This window comes from Anguilla rostrata, chromosome 9, assembly GCF_018555375.3.
Source record: "Anguilla rostrata isolate EN2019 chromosome 9, ASM1855537v3, whole genome shotgun sequence".
Classification (NCBI taxonomy): Eukaryota; Metazoa; Chordata; class Actinopteri; order Anguilliformes; family Anguillidae; genus Anguilla; species Anguilla rostrata.
The window spans coordinates 6,575,521-6,598,921 of NC_057941.1; the positions used below are offsets into that span (position 1 = coordinate 6,575,521).

At 42.7% G+C, this 23,401-nt stretch overlaps 1 protein-coding gene and 1 long non-coding RNA gene across 21 annotated transcripts in view; one reads left to right on the forward strand and one right to left on the reverse strand.

Annotated features, from left to right (window-relative positions):
- LOC135262786 (uncharacterized) overlaps window positions 1–23,401 on the forward strand; it is a 656,092-nt gene that overhangs the window by 183,382 nt on the left and 449,309 nt on the right. The gene's annotated exons all lie outside the window — the stretch shown is intronic.
- The window catches only part of LOC135262780 (RNA-binding protein Musashi homolog 2), a 246,435-nt gene continuing 224,485 nt past the window's right edge, over window positions 1,452–23,401 (reverse strand). For 3 of the 20 annotated variants that reach the window (XM_064349999.1, XM_064350006.1, XM_064350003.1), the window contains 4 exons: window positions 22,430–22,609; window positions 16,898–17,106; window positions 12,033–12,109; window positions 1,452–6,833 (listed from right to left, as the gene is read on the reverse strand). In XM_064349999.1, the coding sequence (XP_064206069.1) occupies window positions 12,068–12,109; window positions 16,898–17,106; window positions 22,430–22,609 (431 nt within the window). In that variant the 3' untranslated portion in view covers window positions 1,452–6,833; window positions 12,033–12,067. Of the gene's footprint in view, window positions 6,837–12,032; window positions 12,110–16,897; window positions 17,107–22,429; window positions 22,610–23,401 lie in introns of all 20 variants that reach the window. The other 17 variants (XM_064350009.1, XM_064350004.1, XM_064350013.1 and 14 more) reach the window with 8 other exon arrangements.

Consider the following 23,401-nt stretch of genomic DNA (forward strand, 5'->3'; position numbering starts at 1 on the left):
CTGATGACGAGGAGTATATGAGGTGGGTGGTGGGAGTGAGGGGGCATAAAAGATGGGGGGGGGGACCAGCAGACAAGGTAGAAAAGGGCAGATAAACAGAGCGCTGCACAGCGAATCCCGTACAGTCGTTACCCAGCTTTCCGCTTCCCGCCATTTTCGTTCTGCAAGCGTCTCAGAAAAAGCAACCGCGCAAACAGCGCGGCTAAAGCAACGTTCATTATACGCGCCCGGTCCTCTCGGTCCGGTCCGGGCCATCGGCCCCCCAGAACTGAGCCGGCATAAGTAAAATGGCCGCCACCAGCGCAGAACCAAACGTAACATGAGAGTCTGGGATCGGGCAGGGTTAGGGTGAGTGAGCTCTCACGAAGCACTGCATCGCGTTGTTATTAAGTAGTTCATGGTCAATGGTCCTTAAATGCAGTGTTGTCTGTGGTCACGTGGGGGGGGGGGCATTTTCAGCCTGTCTGTCTGTCACCACATTGTGTTTCTGTTGGATTCACTTCCACTTTTTGCATCTGCACGTCAATATGATGATTCAGTGAGTGTTAACACGGATGTAAAAATACCACGTCCTTCTCTGAGAGGTAAGGGAGGTGGGAAATTACAACCAATACCAATATGAAAGTTTATATTTGGGTTTGAAATGCGCTACATGATATTTATTGCAGTGTGCATTTCTATTTTAAAAACACCTTTTTATGTCAGGCGAGCAATGACGACAGCGCATGCTCAAATATTGTAACTCAAACCGCATTTAACAGTAGTACACCACACGGAATAATGAACGATAAGCTATCGTCGTCCTCTTTTAAAATATTAATATTACTTCGGTGGTGGCACTGATTTCTTCAGCACTGCCTCGCACTCAATCTGATGAACAAGTGAAAATGGCGTCCGATTCCTCAAAACTCTCAGACACGGAAACGGATGAGCTGCCCGTGCTGCTTTAATAGAATTTACATACAAGGTTATTAGTTGCCGGAGCCTGGACAACAATGTCCCTGGAAGAATAAGGCAACAATAAGCCGGTAGTCGTAGTAACAACTGTGAGGGTACCTTCACAAATTGTCTTTTAAAAATACAGCATGAATTTTGCAAAATGCAGAGCAACTTTCATCAGTTGCTCAGGTCAGTAATCGCTATCAATCTTTAACGTTTAAAATGTTTTTTTTTTTGTGATAACAGAGTTGCTAGCTGTAATATCCAATTACATCTAGCACTGAAATTTGCTGCTTAATAAAAACTGAACTGCAAAATAATTTTTCCTTTCAAATTCAGAACAGTTAATAATATTTTTAATTAAACATGTCAGTCAGAATAATACAAATGTGAAGATTCAAATATAACATGTTCCCAATTTAATCAGTATTAAATCAAAATACTGTTCCAGTACTTTGGGATAAATGTGTGTACATGTACATTTTCCAAAATTAAAAAAGTAAAACAAAGGATAAAACAGTTTATTTTATTTTATTTTTTTCCAGACAGACACATCGATTTCTGGACCACAGTAGAGGATGGAAACCTTTCACAAACATTTTTTATTATTATTATTATTTGAAAATACAAATATAAAATTATACTTTCCACATCTGAGATGTGAGAGACCCCCATCCACTTTTGTTTATTTTACAACAGGGCTTGAGCAAGCCATACAAGAAGACCTGAAAGATGCTTTCAAGACGTCAGTCAGTTCAGTCAGTTTCTCGCCGTAAAAAGTCTGTTAACGTTAAAAACGGGCAAGTGTTAGGAATGGGCAAGGCAATCGGAGTAGACAGACGTGCAGGACAGCACGCGAATGACCAAACCTTAACACCGAGCTGCTCCTCTGCTCAGGCAAACCGGGTTAAGAGAGTCACACGTTGAGGAGAACCACCCTTGTAATATTGCAGTCACAAAAGACTGCCCTGTTTTTTTTTTTTATAGCAAGAATTAAATGACAGACGTACACCCACTCTTTTACATTAAGACTACCCATATTATGAAACCAAGTGGTGGCCCACTTAATGATTAACAGTCATCAGTAATGTATTATGTATACAATACCATTAGACCAGGGCTGTGGTTTACATTTCGTACATCACGATTTTTTTTTTTTGCCAAAATAGCACAAGGACTCACCATACTAATGTCAAATGTTTTAACAGCGACTGACACAAACAGTGTTGGCTACAAAGCTTTTCAGAACAAAGAGGGGGATTTTGTTTCCTCTAAAATGTACAGTAGAATCTTACTTATTTTCAAACAGAAATTAGTAAAACGTTTCCACATAAAGGATATAGACACACCTGTATACACACCATATATATGTAGGTGTGTGCATAGTCACACACTCACACACACATATATATATATACACATGCGAGTGTGTGCACATATACAGTACACACACGCGCACACACACACACAAATACAAACACACACACACACACACACGTGTGAGTGACAATGTGCAGTGTACTGAGTGACTTATGACAGATGGGGTGATCATTTGGCCCTTGCCTAGCACTTGCCTTCAAGATTCAAGTTTAAATAGAAATGGTAGTTTACTCCCAATGCCAACACCTTCCAGGTCGTTTTTTTTTTCTTTTTCATTTTTTAAAACCAACATTTACCCAATGAATTGACTAGTCTATCGAGATGTGTAACATTCATCAGCTGTAAACTGCTGTACAATGAAAAATAAAATTACAGCAACAGAGCCATGCTACCTTAAAGTCCAAGCTACAGGATCAAATTAAAAATCTAATAAATAAAACACAAATAAAAAATGGCACAAACTATCTGAAAAGATCACCGGGCCTTCATTTTAATCAAAAGCTAGCCTCGTTTTAAAAGAAAAGACTGTACAGATTGTGCAGACTGTACAGGAGACAGGGTTCCCCAAACGAGACACTCACAGTTCCATCACACATAATCCATCACAGAGAAAGCACAGCCTGCTTTTTTTATCAATATTATATTAGCTGTTCTAATATAAAAATAGGGGAGTCCACTGGCATTCGGCCATCTGTTGATTTCTGCACCCCCTTCAAACACCTTTTTCTAGTAGCGATTAACTAGAACTGCACAAAACTACTTCATCAAATAAAATACTAAAAGCACATAAATATTCTGAGTGCTTTTTGAATCTTTTTTTTTTTTTTTTACCAGTACAGCCAGCTGCCACAGTTGTGGACACAACTGACCAAACTAATTAAACATGAACAACATTGCTCCTAAATATTTCGTTCTTATTGACGCACTTCCAATATATTGTGTGTCACAGACCTAAAAGGGCCCTATCGATCGTGACTCGTCTATTTTCATATGTTACCAGGAAAAAAAAATGTTTCCTGTGCAACTGAAACTGTATTCAGCTGATGTGCTACAGGGTTCTAACAACTCTAGAGAAGAAACTGTCGAACAATTTCAGTTTCCATCCCACTGAAAACTTGTGCCATACTGGACAAGATCTGCAAATTTTTGTATATGATTAAAATAAAGAGCTGGTGACCTGGTTCAAGAGTATAAAAATAATTCACAAAGTCTTCAAAGGATGTTTTTGATGAGTGAAAACAAAAGTACTCAGTAATCTAGGCAGACAAATTTAAAAAACATAGCAGTATCCAAAAATAGTAGTGCCACAGGCGACTGGGATATTTTTTAAAGTGTACAAACATCAAAACATATTACAGTTTTATTTTATTACTATTATAATAATAATTATTACTATTATCATTATTATTGTTGTTATCATCATTCATCTATTAGAACTTTCTAAAAAAATATGATTTTTTTTTCTTTCATGTAATAAATTTTTTCATAATTATAGCTTGTGTCCCTCTTAAAAAATAATTAAAAATAAAAGTTTTGCATATCTAGCATTAGCATTTAAGGTAGTATGGCACACCCCTTTTAAAACATTCAAGGGTGGGGATCCAATTAATGCCTTGTTTAAGATTCTGTCTTACAGCAATTTGTTTTCTATATTTCTTCTGTGAGAGCTTTGGTTAGTTGAAACCATGTGAGATCAGCAAAAACAAAGGAAAAAGAAATATGGAACAAAAAAAATCACTAGTAACATAATTGTTTGCGATTGTTTTCAAACTCTGACAATGAGAGAAAGTCCTATCCTTACTGGTCCTAAATCTGCTAATAACTACATCTATTTCTTAATCTTAATTACATAACATCTACTACTAATTACTAGGAGGAGAGAGAAAGAGAGAGAGAAAGAGAGAAAGAGAAAAAGAGAGCAGTAGAGAAAAGGAGAACGACAAAGAAGAGTATAGACCACTACACTGGCATCAAAGACAGCACTCTGTTTACAAGGTAATTTGTGTTTTTTTGTTTTTTTTGTTTTCTACCTTTTTTTTTTTTTTTTACACACTACCAAAATACAATGAAGATCAACAAAAGATTGTATGAGGCGACAGGGAATGGAAAGAGAAATTGATGGATGTACAGTACATTATTATATTGTTATAATTATTAATATTATTAACAACCACAAAAATATCAATAAAAATCCCCCGATTCAAAATTGAAATCAGTGAAGGAACATCTTTTTTTATTTTTATTATTTTTTTAAAGATTTTTTTGTATTTCTTTTCTTTTAAATTTTAACAGATTATAACATTATAATCGCTTTCTTTTTCTGTTTAAATTATTACTTGATCAAGTCTCCATATTATTTAAAAAGCATCCAGCATTTTGCTTCACCTGGTTGTTCTGAACTTTAAAAAATAAAAATAAAAAGGATAAAATTTGACAAAATAAAAATACAAAATAAATTGGCAGCAGGAAAAACCAAAGAACATCAGCATATACATCAATCAACCCAATATCTTCTTTAAAATCTCTGCAGTTTAAATCGTCTCATTAAATGCCATATCTCTCTATTTGAGCTAATCCAGTCTCTACATATACAGGAAATTAGCACAGCAGCTATTGTTAACATTATGAACATTGTATTCAGTGTCTTCTATTAGCTGTATCTAAAATACCTGCAATATTTTAGATCGTTTTAGAAATATTAAAAGTTGGCATACTTATACCCATATAATGAAATTCCAAGACATCAGCACAGGATATTGATTCTCGTCACTATCAGTGAAGATGTTTACCCATCTATGCTTCTGTAGATGTCTGACTGTATTGAAAACAGCAACAATTATTCTAAATAATCCTTCATACTTTACCCCTTGGTGCAGACCACTTAAAACAGCCAACATGAACATGTGCAAATTGGAAACGGTAAGTTCTTTCCTACTAGTCACAGTGCAATTATTTATCTTATTATTCTCTATTCATTTCATCCGTTTACCCCTAAAATAAATTAATCTGTCAATGTTTCTAAGGTAAAACTCACAGGATTGAGGTATGATATAAAACGTTTGCCTTCCTAATTCACTCAAGAGGAGAAGTGTGGAAACTGACGGAGGGGAAAGAACAGCCTTGAATATTGCCACTGCCACACTGAAGCCAAGTATCACATTTCTTTCCCAAAATCTGTAAGGAAAAAACGGGGAAAGTAAGAAAAAAAAAAGACATTTTATTTCTGACCAGTGGTAAAAAAGCGTTTGTAGGCAGATAGCTTTATGAAATATCTGGACAAGATTCAGTCTCATATTTCAAAACAAAATAGTGTGCTTTGGATTTTCTTTTGTAACAATTTTTTAACTGTTTTTTTTGTTTGTTGAATCTGTGTGTGTCAGTTCTCACTACTGTAAAATGACTAATTCTCCTGTGAAAGACATTAACTGAAAGGTTTTTTTTTGTTCTTTTCAGAAGCTGCGCACACATGAACTCACTATCTAGTCAATATGCTGGTATGACACTAGTATAGTTATTTGGCCTTCAGTATTTACACAGCAAGCCAACAGCGTTTCCTATATGTTCTAGACATCAATGGGGCAGTCACGGCCTTTGTGCCACAAATAGATTTTAGTTACCGTTTAGAGCTCGAAACCGTTCCTTTACTTTTCTTTCTGCTTTAGCACAGTACAGCCTTTTTTTGACAAACCACCACAAAAATATGGTATCTTGCTTTTTTTGAACGTGTTATATGCAGTGACTGGAATTATATTTACAGTTACATTTTTCTTTTTTTAAATCTGAATTCACAATTTATTCAAATGAAAAAAAAACTTTTATATCTTTTTCCTAAACAACGAAAACAACACTTATAAAAAAGGACCGTGAAAATATTGTAGTCCTCTTCTTATTGCCCAAAACAGGTAATTATGGTTAACGAGACATCACAAGAAATAAAAACAGCTACTAAGATTTATTAGATACCCTCTAGATTCTCACTTGAAGCAAACCCTTTGCTTTTTTATCAAAGACTTGCCAGTACTTATTTTTCTTGTGTGCAAAAATGACACCTGAAGACCTCATCGATATTAAGGATCGGTACCAAAGGTAAAACAAACACAACTGTTGCAAACATATTCACCTCCCCAAAGGAAAAAAGACAATAAAATAAAATAAAATAGTTTACACTAATATACCAAGAGAAAAGCAAAATACACAAATCATCAAAACCGAAATAAAATTCCCCTCTATAATTGAAAGGGGAAAGGTGAGGAAAGAAAATACTAACAACTACGTAAATGAAAAATAAAACATCAAATCCTAAACAAAGTTACCATGTTACAGAAGGATTAGTTTATAGTACAGCAGATTCTTTTCTGAGATGATCTTGACATTTTTTTTTTTCTTTTGTTCTTCATGTGGTGCCACCTCCAGTTCCCCTGGGTGATGCTGTAGTGCTTGAAGTTGTTGACATCACCTGTACACAGAACCAATCAGAAACTTCGGCCTGTCTTCCCTGGACCTCCAGATATACTCTGCTGAGCCAAAGAGAAAACAAAGGGTTAAAACGGGGGGGGGGGGGTCTCACTTGGCACACAGCATGGGACTATTGTTACTTCTGAGCTCCAATTCCACCGCGCACAGTGAACAAAGAAGGAACTTAAAATAACCAGCATTTTTCATCTCGCTAAAACCTTACGCCACAATTTAGCTCTCAGCAGCAACGGTATATAAATACCGTTGCAGCAAATTCACAACGGGTAACTATTTGACATTTGAACATTTGAATTGAGTAGAGCTAGTACTAATTTAACTAATGCTAGTTGGCTTGACTGCATGCTGTGGTCTCACCCGCAAAAATACTAAGAGCCAGTTCATTCCGTATGTGGAGAGACAGGCTAGGCGTTTGTTGGGACAGGTTCAGGTGTCCTTGAGTCTGAGAAGTTGACTATGCAACAGGAGTACACTTGGAAGCTCAGAGGGAACACAAGTCGTGACAAACGCACACAAAGGTAATCTAAACACAGCCAGTCTCCCTGAAGAGGCGGGCTTTTCATGTTTACGAACATGTTAGTACCGTGCACAGCGCCTGGACATGCAGTGAACACACTTTCCCACAGACAAAAAGTTGGTTTACAGAAACGCCACTGATTACTGTTGCTTTCTCCATTTCATTCACGCGCTCGTCTTTGATTGATACGTTTTCTTATCCTTCCAAAGTCGTCTTAATTTGGAAGACAGTGTGTGTTAATTTATATTAATGAGTGTCATAACCAGAACATTGGTTATTAAATTCAGAGGTCTCATTGAGCAACTAAATCAAGCATAGACAACAAGCATTAAACCACAGTGGAGTGATGCAGGGAATCTTTTATTGGACAAAGTGGCTTGAGAGATGTACTGTATGCATATTCATTCTGCCCCAGCTTAAAACTCTCATCAAACTGTCAGCAGTAGTTTGAATGATGAGGCAAAATGTACAGTTCTTTAGAAGAATTTAACTTTTTGCTACTATTATTATTATTATTATAACAACGCTTAACAGTGTCTCGCTGAAAGCGTTTCTGGGCCAGATATGTCAACTCAGCCACATTAGAGGGAGAGAGAGAAAAACATATTTTAATTTCCTTGACAAAAATGCCATATTCAGGAACATTGCTGTGAAACGAAATTATTTGCCCCATTAAAGCGAATGGGCCATATATTTCTAAATGCTCAACAGCCTGGAGCTTTCCAGCAAGCAGGGTGCAGTTCAGCACTTGAGCTTCACACAAATGACTTGGATGATTTTTTGTTTTTGAACGGATGGTATATGAAAATAAACAACACTGATTGATGGCAGGACAGGCACCGAAGGCCAATGTCTGTCTCTGCAGCATACAATTAAAAGATCCAGGAAACTAAAATCTGTGAATTCCTAGCTGATGTGTTGTTCTAATACTATTTTGCATTCACAAATGACCCAGAAATATTGTAAATGATTCTTGAAAAATAATAAAAAATAAAAAAAAACAATAATAATAATAATTTTTAATTTCGTTTTTAGTCAACCGTGTGCTGTAATTGGCTTCCTTACCCCCATTGCTAAATGGCAGGTTTTCGGTGGGTGGGGTTAGCTGGGTACAATGCACGTCACAAAACACTACAACCGGTGCTATCCTTTTTCCACTTGTAATATGTAAATGATGCTCTTGCCACTGTTGTGCAGGCAAGTTAAAATTGGAAATTTCACCGTGGCCTTCTCCCTGGATGCAGAAAGACCAATACGCTTTTATCTTTTACAAAAAAAAAGAGAGAGACTCAAAAGAAATGGGATTCAATCATTTCTGATGGCCCACGGGCACTGCGGTATTGCTATAACCCCAACAGTTAGCATTTGTGGCGCCCATTTTCTTCACCAGCTCCCTATAAAAACAACATGGCTCTGCTAATATGCTAGCACGGGAGCGTGGGGCGGGGCCTTCCCTTCACCTCCCAACTGTCGCTGCTATTGGCTCTCTCTCGATGGTCGCAGAGAACAGACGAGCGATGTACTAGTGCAGTAAGCAGGCCCGCCATTAGCTAGTGATAAATAGCTTTCAAACTTATATATGGAGAATTACAGTAAAGCCTCTTTTTTTTGGGGGTAATGTCCAGAGTTTGAGACTGACTACAGAGCCTAATGTTACAGTGTACATTCGCTCGGTGCTACAACGTTATTACACATCGAACGATCTTCAGGTTTAATTATACGACGGCAAGGCCTAGCTTATTTAGCATTCTTTCATGTTGTCTGCGCAACCTGCGCTAACCTAGCGACAAGGAACGGTTCACATATGAGGTGTCTTATGGATATGAATGTTAATGAGCGCAGGACGCAGGCCCACCCCGTCCTTATCTGCTGAACAGGTCACGATAATCTAATAGTGTTTACAGCAATTTAATGTGATTATAATCTGGTTAAAAACTTCAAAGAAATATTAAGATGACAATCAATTGTCTCTTCTGGAAAATACAAACATAATAATTAGAATCCAGTTTCCTGGACCATTAAGCACTATTTATCTCGATCGCTTAGCTTAGATCTTGATTCTGCTAAAAAAAACTTGAAGCATGCCAAAGGAGTTTCTGTCTTCATTTCAAGATTAAATTCCTTCCTGTGTCAATGCTGTCTAGTTGTTGTCTGGGTTTTACAAAATAGGCTGATCTTTCAAACTAAAGAACCCAGTTAAGGTATAACAAGTCGTCTGTAGAAAAATATCATTTGAAACCATACCTGAAGTCCTCTGAAGAAAGATAAGTGAAATGAAAAAACTCAAAGAAAACAAAGCTGCAATTTTATGGATGTGATTATAGGTCAGAGCAACCTTCACCATAAATTTGGCTTTATTTGGTATTGCCATGTCAAACTTATATATGGGGAATCATAGACACTTTTTGTCGGTCTACAAGACAGCTGAGGTAAAAAGTGCTAACTCATGTGCTAAGACATAACACTACTCAATGGCTGTTGGCAGGCATCCAACCTGCCCCTACCACTCAGCAATAAGTCCTGAGAGGAAGACTCATTTGCGCGGGTGAAGAGGCGACCCACAGGATTGTGGGAGGCTGAAGGAGTCCTAAAAACCTGTGACAGAGAGGTGAGCTGCCAGGGAGCAGCTGGGCAGCGATGTGACTGGCATGCCCTTTGGTCATAGGCGTAGATTTCGGGGAGGGGGGACACGCAGGGGATACGCCCCCTCAATATTTAGAATACGTGCCCCCCCCCCCCAATAAAAACATGAAAGAAGCATTTCCACCATAAATTGATGCAGAAAAAGCACAAATTGGTGCATAAAAATTCACCAGAATGCAGGAAATGAAGTGTTTGATGCTCAAAATTCCCCCCCAGACCCCCAACTTAATGTGTCCCCCCCAATGTTCAAACAAAACCTACAGTACCGCCACTGCCTTTGGCAGCTAGCTCTGGCGGGGCAGGCCGCCCACACGTGCGTGAGGCCAGTGCTAGAAATATGCACCCCATACATCACACAGGGGCTGGAGCTCATGAGGACGTCCCTTCACTCGCTGTAACAGCCAGTGCACTAAACTGGCAGCCGGGTAGCCGAATATTCCCACGCGGGTCACCTCCGGGTACTCCGGTTTCCTCCCACAATCCAAAGACATGCAGGTTAGGTTAATTGGAGAGTCTAAAATTGCCCCTAGGTGCCCTTCCTGCCGTTGCCCTTGACCAAGGCACTGGCCTCGGAACTGGTCGGAGTTGGTCCCCGGGCGCAGCACTGTGGCTGCCCACTGCTCCTAAGTAATTAGGATGGGCTAAATGCAGAGGACGAATTTCACTGTATGCACATGTATATGCACGTGACAAATAAAAGCCTTCTTCTTCTTCATATTCAGGATTAAAACATCTTTCTCCTTTATAAAGAACGCCCATGGACCTACAGCCTGCTCCTCTGGCCCCTCCAAGTGGGGCAACAGAAGCCATGGTGAAATTCACCATATAACTAGGTATTAAAAGAAAACATGTTTCCATCCGTCAAGCAATCCCTTATAATGCAAAAGATATCCTTCAAAAACACACTAAGAGAGACCTGGAAACTTTCTCTCTAACCTTCACCAAAAGCAGCTGACCTAAATTGTGATTGTGATCCTCGCTCAGTAAGAAAGGGATAAAAAAACCTACAAAAGCCAAAAGTTAAATTCGCGCCTCAACAGTTGAAAGTTTGCTATTCAGCGAAGAGTTGGGGAAAGTGCACGTCGGTCACGATAAGCAGGAAGGAAGTGAACGACTCCGTAAATGCGTGCGAATAAACGCTGCACTGAGCACGCTCAGTGGCAGAGGCTCGCGGGAGGGGGGGGGGGATGCGGGGGGGGGGGCCACGGCTCCCAATCCTGAGATATGTCTGGCCTCGGCTTCTGAGCCCCGCTCGCACAAAACAGGCCCAGAGAAAACACCCCCATCTGCGGGGCCCTAATCCCTCAGAATCATTCGACAAATTGCGCGTACATGGTCACAGTATGGCCACCCCCCCCCCCCCGCCCGCAATCCCCGGCTCCCGAGTAATCATCGCACGCCTGAAAGGACACCCCGGTCCCATATTTCATTATTTGCATTGTAATTTTAAGTGCTGATTTTTCAGAATGCTGAATAGAAACTAGGTTTTTTTTTTTTTTGCAGGCGAGCGGGCCGTGTGCAGTCAAGGATACGCCGTGGCGTGGCGACGGAGAAAGCAACAGTACCGCTTGCTTAAATCCAGCGAACAACATCACTCTCGTCATGCGGTTATTGTAGCATAAAAGCTTAGCTGGAATAACTGAGAATGCATTTTAAAAAATGTAAAAAAAATGGCAATGGACGGTGAGGAGGGAAGATAGAAACAACATTCAGCCACCAACCCCCCCACCACCCCCCCCCCCCCCCACCACAATGTTTTAATATGGACCTACAAAAACTTTTTAAAGCATTTCAGCGTTTCATATTACGAATGCTACCTCAAAGGACTTTTGATGTTTCATGTTTTTTTTTTTTTTTTTTTTTAAAGAAATGGTATTTCCATAATTGTGCTTCTAAAAATACCAATTAAAAAAACTGTAAAAAGTTTTTGTGGGGGAAGGACAAAATCATAGAGGAAGGGTTAAAAGCAGCAAGTCAATAAGGAGGGAGAAAGACGGATGTGGAAAGGAGGAAAAAAAAAAACATTAGTAGAAATGGAGGGACAGAAATGGCTATTAAAAATATAAATGGCACATAATACCTCAAATGAGATGGCAACCAACCACCTGTTAGGTTTCAATGGTATCCGTTTGTAAAAGCTGTCGCAATCAACGGACCCTAAAAGTGTACAGTTAGTGCCTGAGTCAGTATGCATTTCAAAGGAAAGAGAAAATAAAAAAATAAAAAAAACAACTTGTGAGTACATTTTATTCATAGGCTTTTTTTTTTGCGCTGCCAGCATGAATGAGCATCCACATGTCAACAGTTCATCACTTCCACTCCATTCTGGAGAGCAGCACACGAAGCGCAGTCATTACCTTTTTCGCTTTAGCCGGATGATCAAAGAACAACATTCAGGCACTCAGGCGACATAACCCTGCCCTCACCCTCACTGGGCGCTACTGTGTCTCTAATCACGTTCAATCAAAATGTTTTGGGAGGCCCCTGCCGGCGAATCCAAATTAACGGCCGCGCGAAATAGGTGTGGCAGGCCATCGCCGACGCTTTCTTCCTTACCCATGAACAAATCTGAGGGGGAGGGACCTCGGGGACCGCGCTCAAAATTCAGACGATACTGACGGGGGGGGGGGGGGGGACGAAGAAGGGAAATGTGATATAGCCCACAGAAAACGGAGAGGGTGAATTCCGTTTGCGGCAGAGAGGGGAGCTTACGGGGCGCTGAAGCCCGGAGGTCAGGCAGCCGCCTACGAGGACAGGATTCTGCGCGTACTCAGCCCGTCGCGACCAAACGCACTGGCGGCGGGAAACGGACGCTATCCCGCACCTCGCTTGTGTGGGGGCCCTCAGCACATAGCGCCCGTACGCTCTCCAGTCCCCGGGGCTCTCCCATCGGTCCCCTACAGGTGGCGCTGTTGAGGCCCGCCTGCAGCACCACCTGCAGAGCACAGCTCCGACGCTAGCTGGGCTTTGGGCTGGTCAGTCTACTGACCGCATTAGAGACACTGAGTGGCTGGCAACAGGCTTTTTCAGCCTCAAGGGACAGATCTGAATTCCTCCAGCATAGTGCCATGGAATGAAGGTGCTACTTTTTTAGCTCTTTCAGAAGCATGTGGATTGGCACACACACACACTTTAAACGGGTTTATTTTTTTTTATAATTTCCCCTTCTTGTGTACTCATACACATTCATGCTAACATTTCAAATATTAATAAAATCACAAGTCATGCAAAAGCTACTTAGTAACATGAAAAGAAAAAAAAGCTCCCGAAACAATAATCAAAAGTACCCCACACCCCCCATCCCACAAGTGATCAATGTCAGCCCCAATTTTTTTTTTTTCAAACAGTAGGAGCAAAGCTTTCCCAACGTGGTACTGTAACTGTGAACTGAACAGCCGACGGAGACCATTTTGGAGGCCGAAAATGTGAGCCGGTGGCGTCAAAGCTTCTTTGTACCAGCGGAGCGTGTTTGGCGTGGTGGGTGTGGACGCTCTCCGGTCCAGGAAGAGGAAAGAGGAGCAGAGAGAGAGGGACGCTGCAGGATCTTAATACACAGTGATTCAAAAACACCGGCGACTCCTATATCCGTCACAGCCCGTCCCACAATCCTGATGCGTTGGTTAAAAGCGTGCTCTTTTGCCCCTTGCAGACCAGAGGGGGCAGGGGGGGAAAAGGCCAGGGTTCTTTACTCCAAAATTCTAAATGCAAAACTGCAAACGACTCTTCTGAGATCAGGTCCTTTAGCTGGATACAGCACACCTGGGATCCCTTCAGAACTCTTATTTGACACCAAACTCGCTGTGTCACTTTCAGCCTCAGCGCTGGTGCACTGTGCGCTCGGAATAAAGGAAGAGAGGTCGTCTGGACCACTGTGTCAGCCCCTTATTCAAATTGATGTTTTCACTACATATAACACGTGAAGAGTGAAAAGGGCATTTTAGTTCTGAATCATTTCCTTTTTTAATGCAGCGGACGGAGAAATTAAACTCTTCATTGGGCCCAATAATAAGAGGATGGTTCCACGGTTCATTGCTCTCTTAAATTCTATGAATAGTTTTTTTTCAGGTGGGCAAGGTTAAGATGAATTAAGTCCAACTTAACACCGCTTTTTCACTTTTGAAAAACCTGCAATAATCTCGCGCTCGCAGGAATAAAAAATGTGTCCTTTTTTTCCGACAAAGGACGAGAAGAAGTGGCACCTGCCGCCGGCGATCTGCTCAACCCATATTTCTAACCTTGAAGCGCAGGCTTTTCCGTCAGACGGGAAGGTGACATTCCTCTTCATTGTGTTCTTTCCAAAAACCGTCGAATGTGTCGCGGCGTCTGGCTAAATCGAGGTTACGTCAGTCGTCTCTCCAGGCTGGGTGCGTTTCGGGTATTCAAAGCCGCCCAGTTAATGGAATAACACTGTACGCCGTTACAATAAACAGTGTAGGCACGCACGCGCACACACACACACACACACACACACACACAACAGGCCTTTTGTTCGCTTTCAGGAAGCAAAAAGAAAAAAAGCCTTGATGCTCTGTCTTGGATGCGAGTCACGAAAGGGCAAAAAAAAAATATTTATATTTATTATTTTCTCGTGACTCGTTGCGGGTTCTGTCTGTGGCGGCCCGTCAATCATGGCCGCCACTTCAAAGCGGCGCGTTTCCCTCGGTCCTCTGGCCTCCGGTTAACGTTCGTAAAGGTTAAAAAAACGGAAAAGGATCCGGAGTAATGCATTCCGGAGCTTTTAAAGGGCGAGCTCACACCGGGCTATTTTAACACAAGGACATATGTATATGGCTGTGTGTGTGATTACGCAGTAATCACAACCGTTCTGTTTAGCTGATGCTTAATGTGCTGCTTCCTGTTCTGAGCATATCCCCCTGTTTTTGCAGCTCTTAGGAACAGCGCTTCATACTTCATGTACGCTATATGACCAAAGGTATGTGGACACCCTTTGGTCTGGGGCTGGTTTTTCATGGTTTGGACATTGGGCCCCTTTGTTCCTAGCGAAGGCAGATCTTAAGGCTACAGCATGCCATCACGTTCTAGATGATTCTGTGCTTCTCCAACAGTTCGGGGAAGGCCCATTTCTGTTTCAGCATGACAGTGCCCCTGGGCACAAAGCAAGGTCTATATAGAAATGGTTTTGCTAAGAACGATGCGGAAAAACTTGGCTGGCCTGCACAGAGCCCTGACCTCAATCCGACACCTTTGGGATCAATTGGAAAAGCCAACAGCGAGCCAAGGCCTAATCGCCCAATCGATGCCTGACCTCACCAATGCACCTCTGGCTGAATGAAAGCAAATCTCTGCAGCAATGCTCCAACATCTAGTATAAAGCCTTCCCAGAAGAGTGGGGGGTTGTTATAGCAACAAAGAATGGGCCAACATATTAATGTCCATAATTCTGGATGAGATGTTGGTTGTCAGGTGTCCACATACTTTTGGCCATGTAGTGTATCATGCCTTGATAGTGCTGTAATGGCTGGTGCCCTGGAGAAGTCAGGCACAGGCACACACACACTATAACATCAAAATGCCCCATTATTTCATTTTTGAAAGACATAATGTATTCCACCATTAATTGCTTTGAATGCATCCGCTGTGTTCTTTTCACATTTTCTGATTGGTAAATCTTTTCTTCTCTCTGCTTTGCGTCCTCAAGGTCGCTCACAAGTCCTTGCACGGTTTTACTTTCCCACATTTTCATCCTAAATTGGATTGGCCGATTGCCTCTGTAGCCCCTCCCATCACTGCAACGTCCTTCCTCATTGGTTAGAGGTCCACACCCTCTGAGAAAACTGTAGCCACGGCAAGGGCTCATCAAACAACCACAAGGCACACGACTGCGCTCTGAGCGAGTGCCTTATCTGGGTGCGCCACTGGAGAGCCCTTCATTTTGAAAGAGCAGAAGGTTAACAAGCGGCAACTTTTGGCCTTCTGCTTGGCGCTAGTACAGAGACGGAGCACTGGGACGTGGCTGACGTCAGGCTGTGCCAGTTCACAGTTAGTCATCCTGAAGAAGTCACAAAGAGGGAGATAAAAGAGGAAGCAGAAACATTGGCAATGCACACTTAACCTCAAGAGCGCTTTCATCATCGCTACGGGGCATACTAGCGTGTACACTGTGTGTGTGTGTGTGTGTGAACGTCTCTCACTTATTACTAAAGAACAAATCACAAAAGAAATCTTCAGTGTAGATATTTACAACTGTTCTTTTCTACACAGGCTAGAGTAAAAACAACAGGAGAGACATAATCCCCAAACAATTCTAACTTAATTTATCATGTCAAGAGTGTACATTTATCAAATATGTCATCAGCCTGGTGAGTCCTATCAACCTCAGGCAATTCCATTTCTGGGATTTTTGTGGCAGTTACTCTACAGACTTAACTAAAATGTCTGCGATTGTTGATGTTGCTGTAAATGGGCCCTGTAGAATATCTTACCTCACTCGTTTGTGTAGAATTCATGCAAAATTAAAAATCCCAATTTCCTCGTTTAGACTTGACACTGACATTGTAATCTAAACAACCTCCAAATCCTGCACAGCTCCTGCTGTCTGCGAAAGAATGAAGCAGCACATTTATAACCAGATTAGGCCATTTTTTTGCAGGTAGTTTCAGTGCGTTGCACTTTTTTTTGAGCTATAAAAGCCAGCGAGCTCAAAGTAAGGCCCTATCGCTATCGCTACAGTGAAGTTGGGGCAAACGGTGCTCAGACACTGTGCTCTACGGACCGTGTGCATTACCTCAGCCCCTGCCTCCTTTTCCCTTTTCACCACAGAGTGGGGGGGGGGCACGCGCTCTATCTGGAACAGAGCCGCCACAATCACAACTCCAGCTAATTAATAACCAAGCAGCGCTGAAGGAGAGGGGGGGGGGGGGGGATTTGGGGAGAGGGGGGCAGGGGGGATCGGTGGGGGGGGGGGGGGGTGAGGCGCATACTCACAGCGATGCTGTGCCCGAAGCCGGACCCGGGCTGGGGGCTAGCAGCACTTATGTAGTTACCCACGGCGGAGTCCTGACTGCCCGGTCCGTACAGGTCCGCCACCGGCCCGGGGCTGTTGGCGCCCGGGAAGCCTCCGGGGCGGGGCGGGTTGGGGCCTGCCGAGGAAGCAGGGGCCCCAAAATTGGGTTGAGCAGTGTAGCTATTCAGGACTGGCGTGCAGAGATATAAAAAACCTGGGTGTGAGCACATCTCGCATGCAGAGAACCTCTCACAGAACCAAAAAAGCCAGACCCACGACAAAACCAGTGCAGTCAAAAAGGAAATCACCTCAGCCATTAAAAAACTACAAGTGGATATGTAAGAATATGACACAGGGGGCGCTACTGAGCAACAGGCCATAGGACAACAATGAATTAATATTATTTCAAAAAAATTCTAATTTCCAACAGCATACGTCAGTGAAGAAGCATTAATTGCTTCACAATAAGTTATTCAGAATCTACAGTATACTGCTGCATTTGTGCCTTGCTATGATTACATTAAAATCGCAGCTGAATACATAAACGTTTTCTTGATATATAAATTTATAAATTCAGCCGCACTAAATTAAATAGCGCCTTTTTCATTTAAATAGTGTGGTTAAATTGGAGATTTTTTTTTTGTTGATCATTCATTATAATTTCTAATCAGAATGTAAATGCAAGGCGTGAAATTTAACCCCAAAACCATATTCTTACACATTTATACACATATACATGTACTGTACACACCTGTATGCATGTACTGTGTATATCTATATTTTCAAGGCTCAGTTATTCAAAAAGCAGAACTAAAATTAAGGACATGCATGAATTAAAAGCAGGCAAGTAGCCTTTGATTGTAGACAATGCTATGAGCCCTGTATAGATATATATAGGTACACGGGTGCAAAGTGCCATTTAACACAATTAAAACCAGGTTAATGGACATAGTGAACTGTGTAAAATGTGGATGTGTTTTTTTTGTTGTTGTTTTTTTAAAAATATATAGACCCGTTAAATGCGCATGAACACTTTTGACCGGATCTAGACAGCATTCCCCCCTTCCGCGCAAACTGCAGAGGAGCCGGTGCTCAGGCGGCAGCGTTAAGGCGCGTCGTTTCGTTGAGGTTAAGGAGCGAGGAGGGCTGATTTTGGCTCAGGACCCGTCCCGCTAGACGCCAAAAGACGACGGGAAGCGAAGTCGCTCAGACGCTCGTATTCCAGGTCCCCCTTGCGCGGTGTTCAGTGTGCGTACACCGACAAACGCCGAGATGTCAGTTCATGAATCAATCTCACAAATTGCATGGGGGACTTCTACACAACACCCCTATCTAATCAACACCTGCCGTTTGGAGAGCTGCCCCCCCCCCTCCTCCTCCTCCTCCTCCTCCTCCTTTAAATATATGACGGTGATTATCTGCCCATTGGTAACATGGGTATTGGGACTGGCTTGTTCCTGACAGGCAGAAAATTACCGAAGGTATCCAGGGTAACGTGTTGCTAAAAGTCTGCTTCAGTGAGACTCACTTCTCCACACCGCCGCTGCTCGTGGGAAAAAAAAAAAAGCGATCGTACAACGCGAGGGATGCTACGCGATCTGGGGCTACTGAGGAGGACGATGTGCATCCCGATCCAGCTACGCAAACACACGCGCACGTGCGCGGGCGGGCACACACGTGCTAACACGCGCACACACACACACACACACACATCTGGAGAGCGAAGTGCTTGACCATGTCAGTGAAAATAAACCATCACCGATACACACGCAATTAAAGCCGGCTGTCATACACCCAGTGGTTCAGCCGTCGAAAGGTATAATTGTTACAGACCACTTGAGTCATTGTTCCTGCCAGCCCCCCGGACCCTCCCATTTTCGCCTCTTTGAAAGACAAATTGCAATAAATAAAAATAAATGCAGAAATTAAATTACAAAAACAACCCACACAGCTTTGAGCTCCTGACCTCACCATATTCATTTTTCTTCATGAACATTAAATGGCCCTCACATTAATGAAGGAATATTAAATCAAGCTGCTGTGCGTCTACAAGCTTTCAGTCTGCCCAGATATTAATTGCGAGAAAAAAAGGCTATTAAATGTGCTTCATTTGAAAACTCAGGAAGCAACTGGCTCTTAATATGAGCAGGAATGCTGGGAAACGGCTCCCCAGGAAGTACGAACCACGACGTGGGAACACTGATCCGAAGTGTTCCACAACAGAACTGCAGCTTAGAGTGGGTTTTGTAAAGCAAACACACACACGCACACACGCACACACGCACACACACACACACACACACACGCACACACGCACACACGCACACACACTTGTTCGCATGCACGCACTCACTGTGACTTACAGGAACTCCCTGCAAATCCTTAAAACAATCTGACTAAACTTTACAACAGTAAAATTATTTTTTTTCTCCCTTAAAAAAAAAAAAGTAGTATAAATCTCAGGAAATTGCCCCGAAAATGTAATATAATAATACCAAAGTTGCCACTTAACACAAAGTCATCCCTGAGAATGTCCTCGCTGTTCTTATCTGAACACTGCAGCCATTACAAGGCTGCATATTAAGCAATTACTGCCATTTTCAGTGAACGCAGTAAACCTCATTTTCATTTACTGGTGGATTCAGACAGGAGGTGGTACAGGGCTCAGAGTTTCACGTGGAGCAGGATTTAAGTTTTTTATTCAACCCCTGGGGCTATACTGCCTCCGTCATTAACTTTAATAGCAAAAGCACGAAGTACAGTACACCGAGTCTGATTTGTGGCATAATAACACCAATGTTGATTTAACAAGCGGCCCTCTGATTACACGGCAACTTTAAAACACAGATGACTCATCCGTTCCGCACACTTTCGCCGTGCCGCCATTTATTTCCCCCCTCTTAATTGACACATCGAGATGATTCTGCATCTGCGCAAATAAGGATCTTTGAGGCAACGTTATTCACGGTGCCTTCTGTGCACTTTCAACCATCTTTCTCCTCGAGTGCACCCTGGAAATTTACCTGCAGTGTCCCTTCGCCGATTTAGCACAAACAATGCGAAGTCTAAGCAGACTTTTTGATCGCTGTTTTTACTTTTCGTTTTGCTTTTACTGGCTGTGTTATACTTTTTTTGAAAAGCCTCTTCCCTGTCCTTCTTTAAAACCTACAGGCCCGCACCGCAATTTCGCTGCACAAAAACGTTTCCACTTCCCACCACGAAGCACACTCACAGTTCAGTCGCTACGGCGATTACGAAGACCCAAATACTATTCGGTCCTTCTGGGGAACTATCAAATACATGTGATGTCCTCTAAAAATGACCCCCCCCCTCCCCCCCCCCAACATACTGCAATCCAAACTGGCCTGTCCCCTGCTACCAATCAGCTGTGTCTCTCAGTACAATCCTTATTTTCTTTTACTCTTTTGAGCAGGCATGTTCCGCTGGGCATCCCAGGCCAGGCTTCTTAACCCTGGCAGGGGATACACCACCAAAGTGGGAGCTGTTTAAATATTGATGCTTCCGCCCGTGCAGACCTCACAGGGCACCCCCGCCCAGGAGGGACAGAGAGAATAAAAAAAAAAGACGGTAAGAGGAGAACGGCGTGGCAGTTGTCTGCAAACAGCTTGACTGCGACCGTCTTGCCCGCGGATTCCCGAAGTGCTTCGGAAGGCGACGGGAAATTTTGGCACGGTTATACAGCGCTCCGCAATTACGTTTTTGTGATTCTCTGCACGCACTCAAGAGCACTCCTTCATTCACAATCGCGGAATTTGCGAGAGTCCATGTCCAAGGACTGACACCGCCCCCAAGCTCCCAAGACATATGCTAGCGCGGGGTTTGATTGAAATCAAATGCCAAAACTGGGATCTGGGTTTATATAGCACATACAGTGGAATGGCTCATCTTCCTCATGTGTTGCGCTCGTGTGTTCGTCCTCACCCCCCCCACCCCTCCACCCCCCCACACCTCCTTTCCCATGTGTTCAAGTTGCTCAGACGGGGGAATTCACATCCTGCAAGCTGCAAAGCATCAAGAGCACCCCCCCCCCCGCCCCCCCCCCCTCCCACTTTTTCCAATAAATGCTCTCAAAGAGAACTCACTGCCATGGTGTGTGGTCCATACCTCGTAAAATAAAAAAAATTAATAAAAAATAAATAGAAAAAATAGAAACTGGCAGACCACTACAGAAAAAACACTACAGAAACTGGCGGACCGAAAGCAAGCCGGTACAAAGATTAATGCGGCCACCGGGAAAGACGTTCCGCGTGGCGGCCGAGATGTCTCCACCCGTCTGCTCCTGAAAGCCAATGAGCCTTACCTAGTGAGGCCAAAGGGAATGTGCCCTAATGGCGGTACACACTTCGCCATACTGCTCGCCCGGCTAATGCAATCCTTCACTGGCGGATACGGCACTCCAGAGGGGGATACTGGGAACTGTAGTACAAACAGTGAGCAATCTCCTACAGTGACGCCTTCACAAACACACTTAAGTGCAAATACTCCACAGCCCCAAAAAAACAACAATGCACAAGAACGATATATATATGTATATAAACCCAATCAATGGGAATGACCTACAGCCATAAAAAAAAAATGCAATGCCTTCCGAACCAGAGAACAGGGTCTGGGCAATCTAAAGTTTCAATCAGAAACTTTTTTGATCTGGCATTCAATCTGAATGGGATCGGTGCACAGAGCACCAAAAAAGGAAACGCTAACACAAAACTTAGTTTCCAGTGATTACGTTTGCGAAAACACAGCGCTTCAATATCTAGTTTTGAGTTTAAAAAAAAAAAATCCAATTTCATCTGGTGTTGTGCTGGTGATACAGTCACCAATGCACATGATCACAGCATTGACTGGAGGGCTACATGCTTTGCATAATGCTACTGCATAATGGGTATATAATCCATATACATGCACATCTACATATGTACTGCATATACAGCATTAGAATTGCCTTACAGAGTATTTATAAGTCATTTGTAATACTGACTGAAATGTCGCAGGCTTACATCAGTCATGTATAGCTTATTTAGTTATTCAACCTCACGTTACTGTTTTTACGACACTGGAATGTGAGGATATAATATTCAGAACATGAGAGAACGGGACAGAGTAACAGCTATCCGTTTCTCCACAGGAGAGATGCTGTACAGTACATATGCACAGAGATACATGTATACACTTCATAGAAAGTACCAAAGGTGGGAAATCTAAAATGACATAAATATGAATAAAATTGGTTAAAAAAAACATAAAAATAAATAAATATGCATGCAGTACATTGCAGGCCAACTCCCCCCGATGCAATTTTTTTTGTTGCTTTCGCCTCTTTTTTTGTTTTTTTGCGAAAACTTCACAGTCTTTGGGGCTCACCCCCTCAGAAACTGGAGAGGCTTTCTGATTCATTCAGCGAATGAAGGAAGGGGGGTATGGATCAAATCAAATCAAACCAACCAACCAACCAACCAACCAACCAAATCAATGAAGGAAACACGGGTACAAACCTGGGCTCTTAAACTGATCCGGGCTGTGGAGGTGCTGGAGGGGGGAGTTGCAGGCGGATGTGGAATGCTCACCGTGCAACATCTGTGCGGCCTGGGGCCCCAGCGAGCCATAGTCCGCAAAGGAGCAGGGCGCCCCCCGGTGGTCACTGGGCGTGGAATAGAAACCGTAATCGGGGAACCCTGGGAGATACAGTATAGGGTGGGAGGAGGAGGAGGAGGAGGAGGGGGGGGGGGGGGACTCCATCATCGTGGAAAACTTTTTGCACAGCAACGTCATTACTTTTTTTTTTTTTCATTGGCACTGTGGTGTGGTGCGCGGCACTAGGTGAGTGGTGTGGCTCCACTTCCGCCGCCGTGGATGCCATTACTGATCTTTCCCTTCTCCCAGCAGCCCCTGCTGTCAGCAGCTCTGCCAGTGTTATAGTGTACGGTGCATGCGTTGACAGCACAAAGGGGCAAAAAAAAAAAAAAAAAAAAAATTCCACCTCACCATGGGTCAGCAACAGCCTGTGTGAGACCCCAGGCCTTCCCAATGCCCACACTGGCATATGCTTGAGTTCCAGATCATTTACACTAAACTCCACAGCTGCCAGAACAAGAAATATAGATACATACACACAGAGGTGGATGTTCTTCCCAAGAAACACCACACCCATGTCAAGAAATAAGAATCAAGTAGGCCTATTTGACTGTATCATTCACTGTCACATATTGTTGTCACACAAGTTTCTAACCGATGGGAAGAAGATAGAGGAAAATGCATTGATGTCTTTTCTTCTCCTGTCCTCTTCAAAGACAGTTGCTGAACACACTTCAGTCAGTTTAGAACAGAAATCTTTTAATTTAGTGTGTGTGTGTGTGAGGGGGTGTGGGAGGGGGTGAATACTATTCAGAAAAAATCAATAATTAATCTTAGGCCTCTACACATGAATCCATGCAATTAATTACAACGGCTCGTAATTGCTACTCATG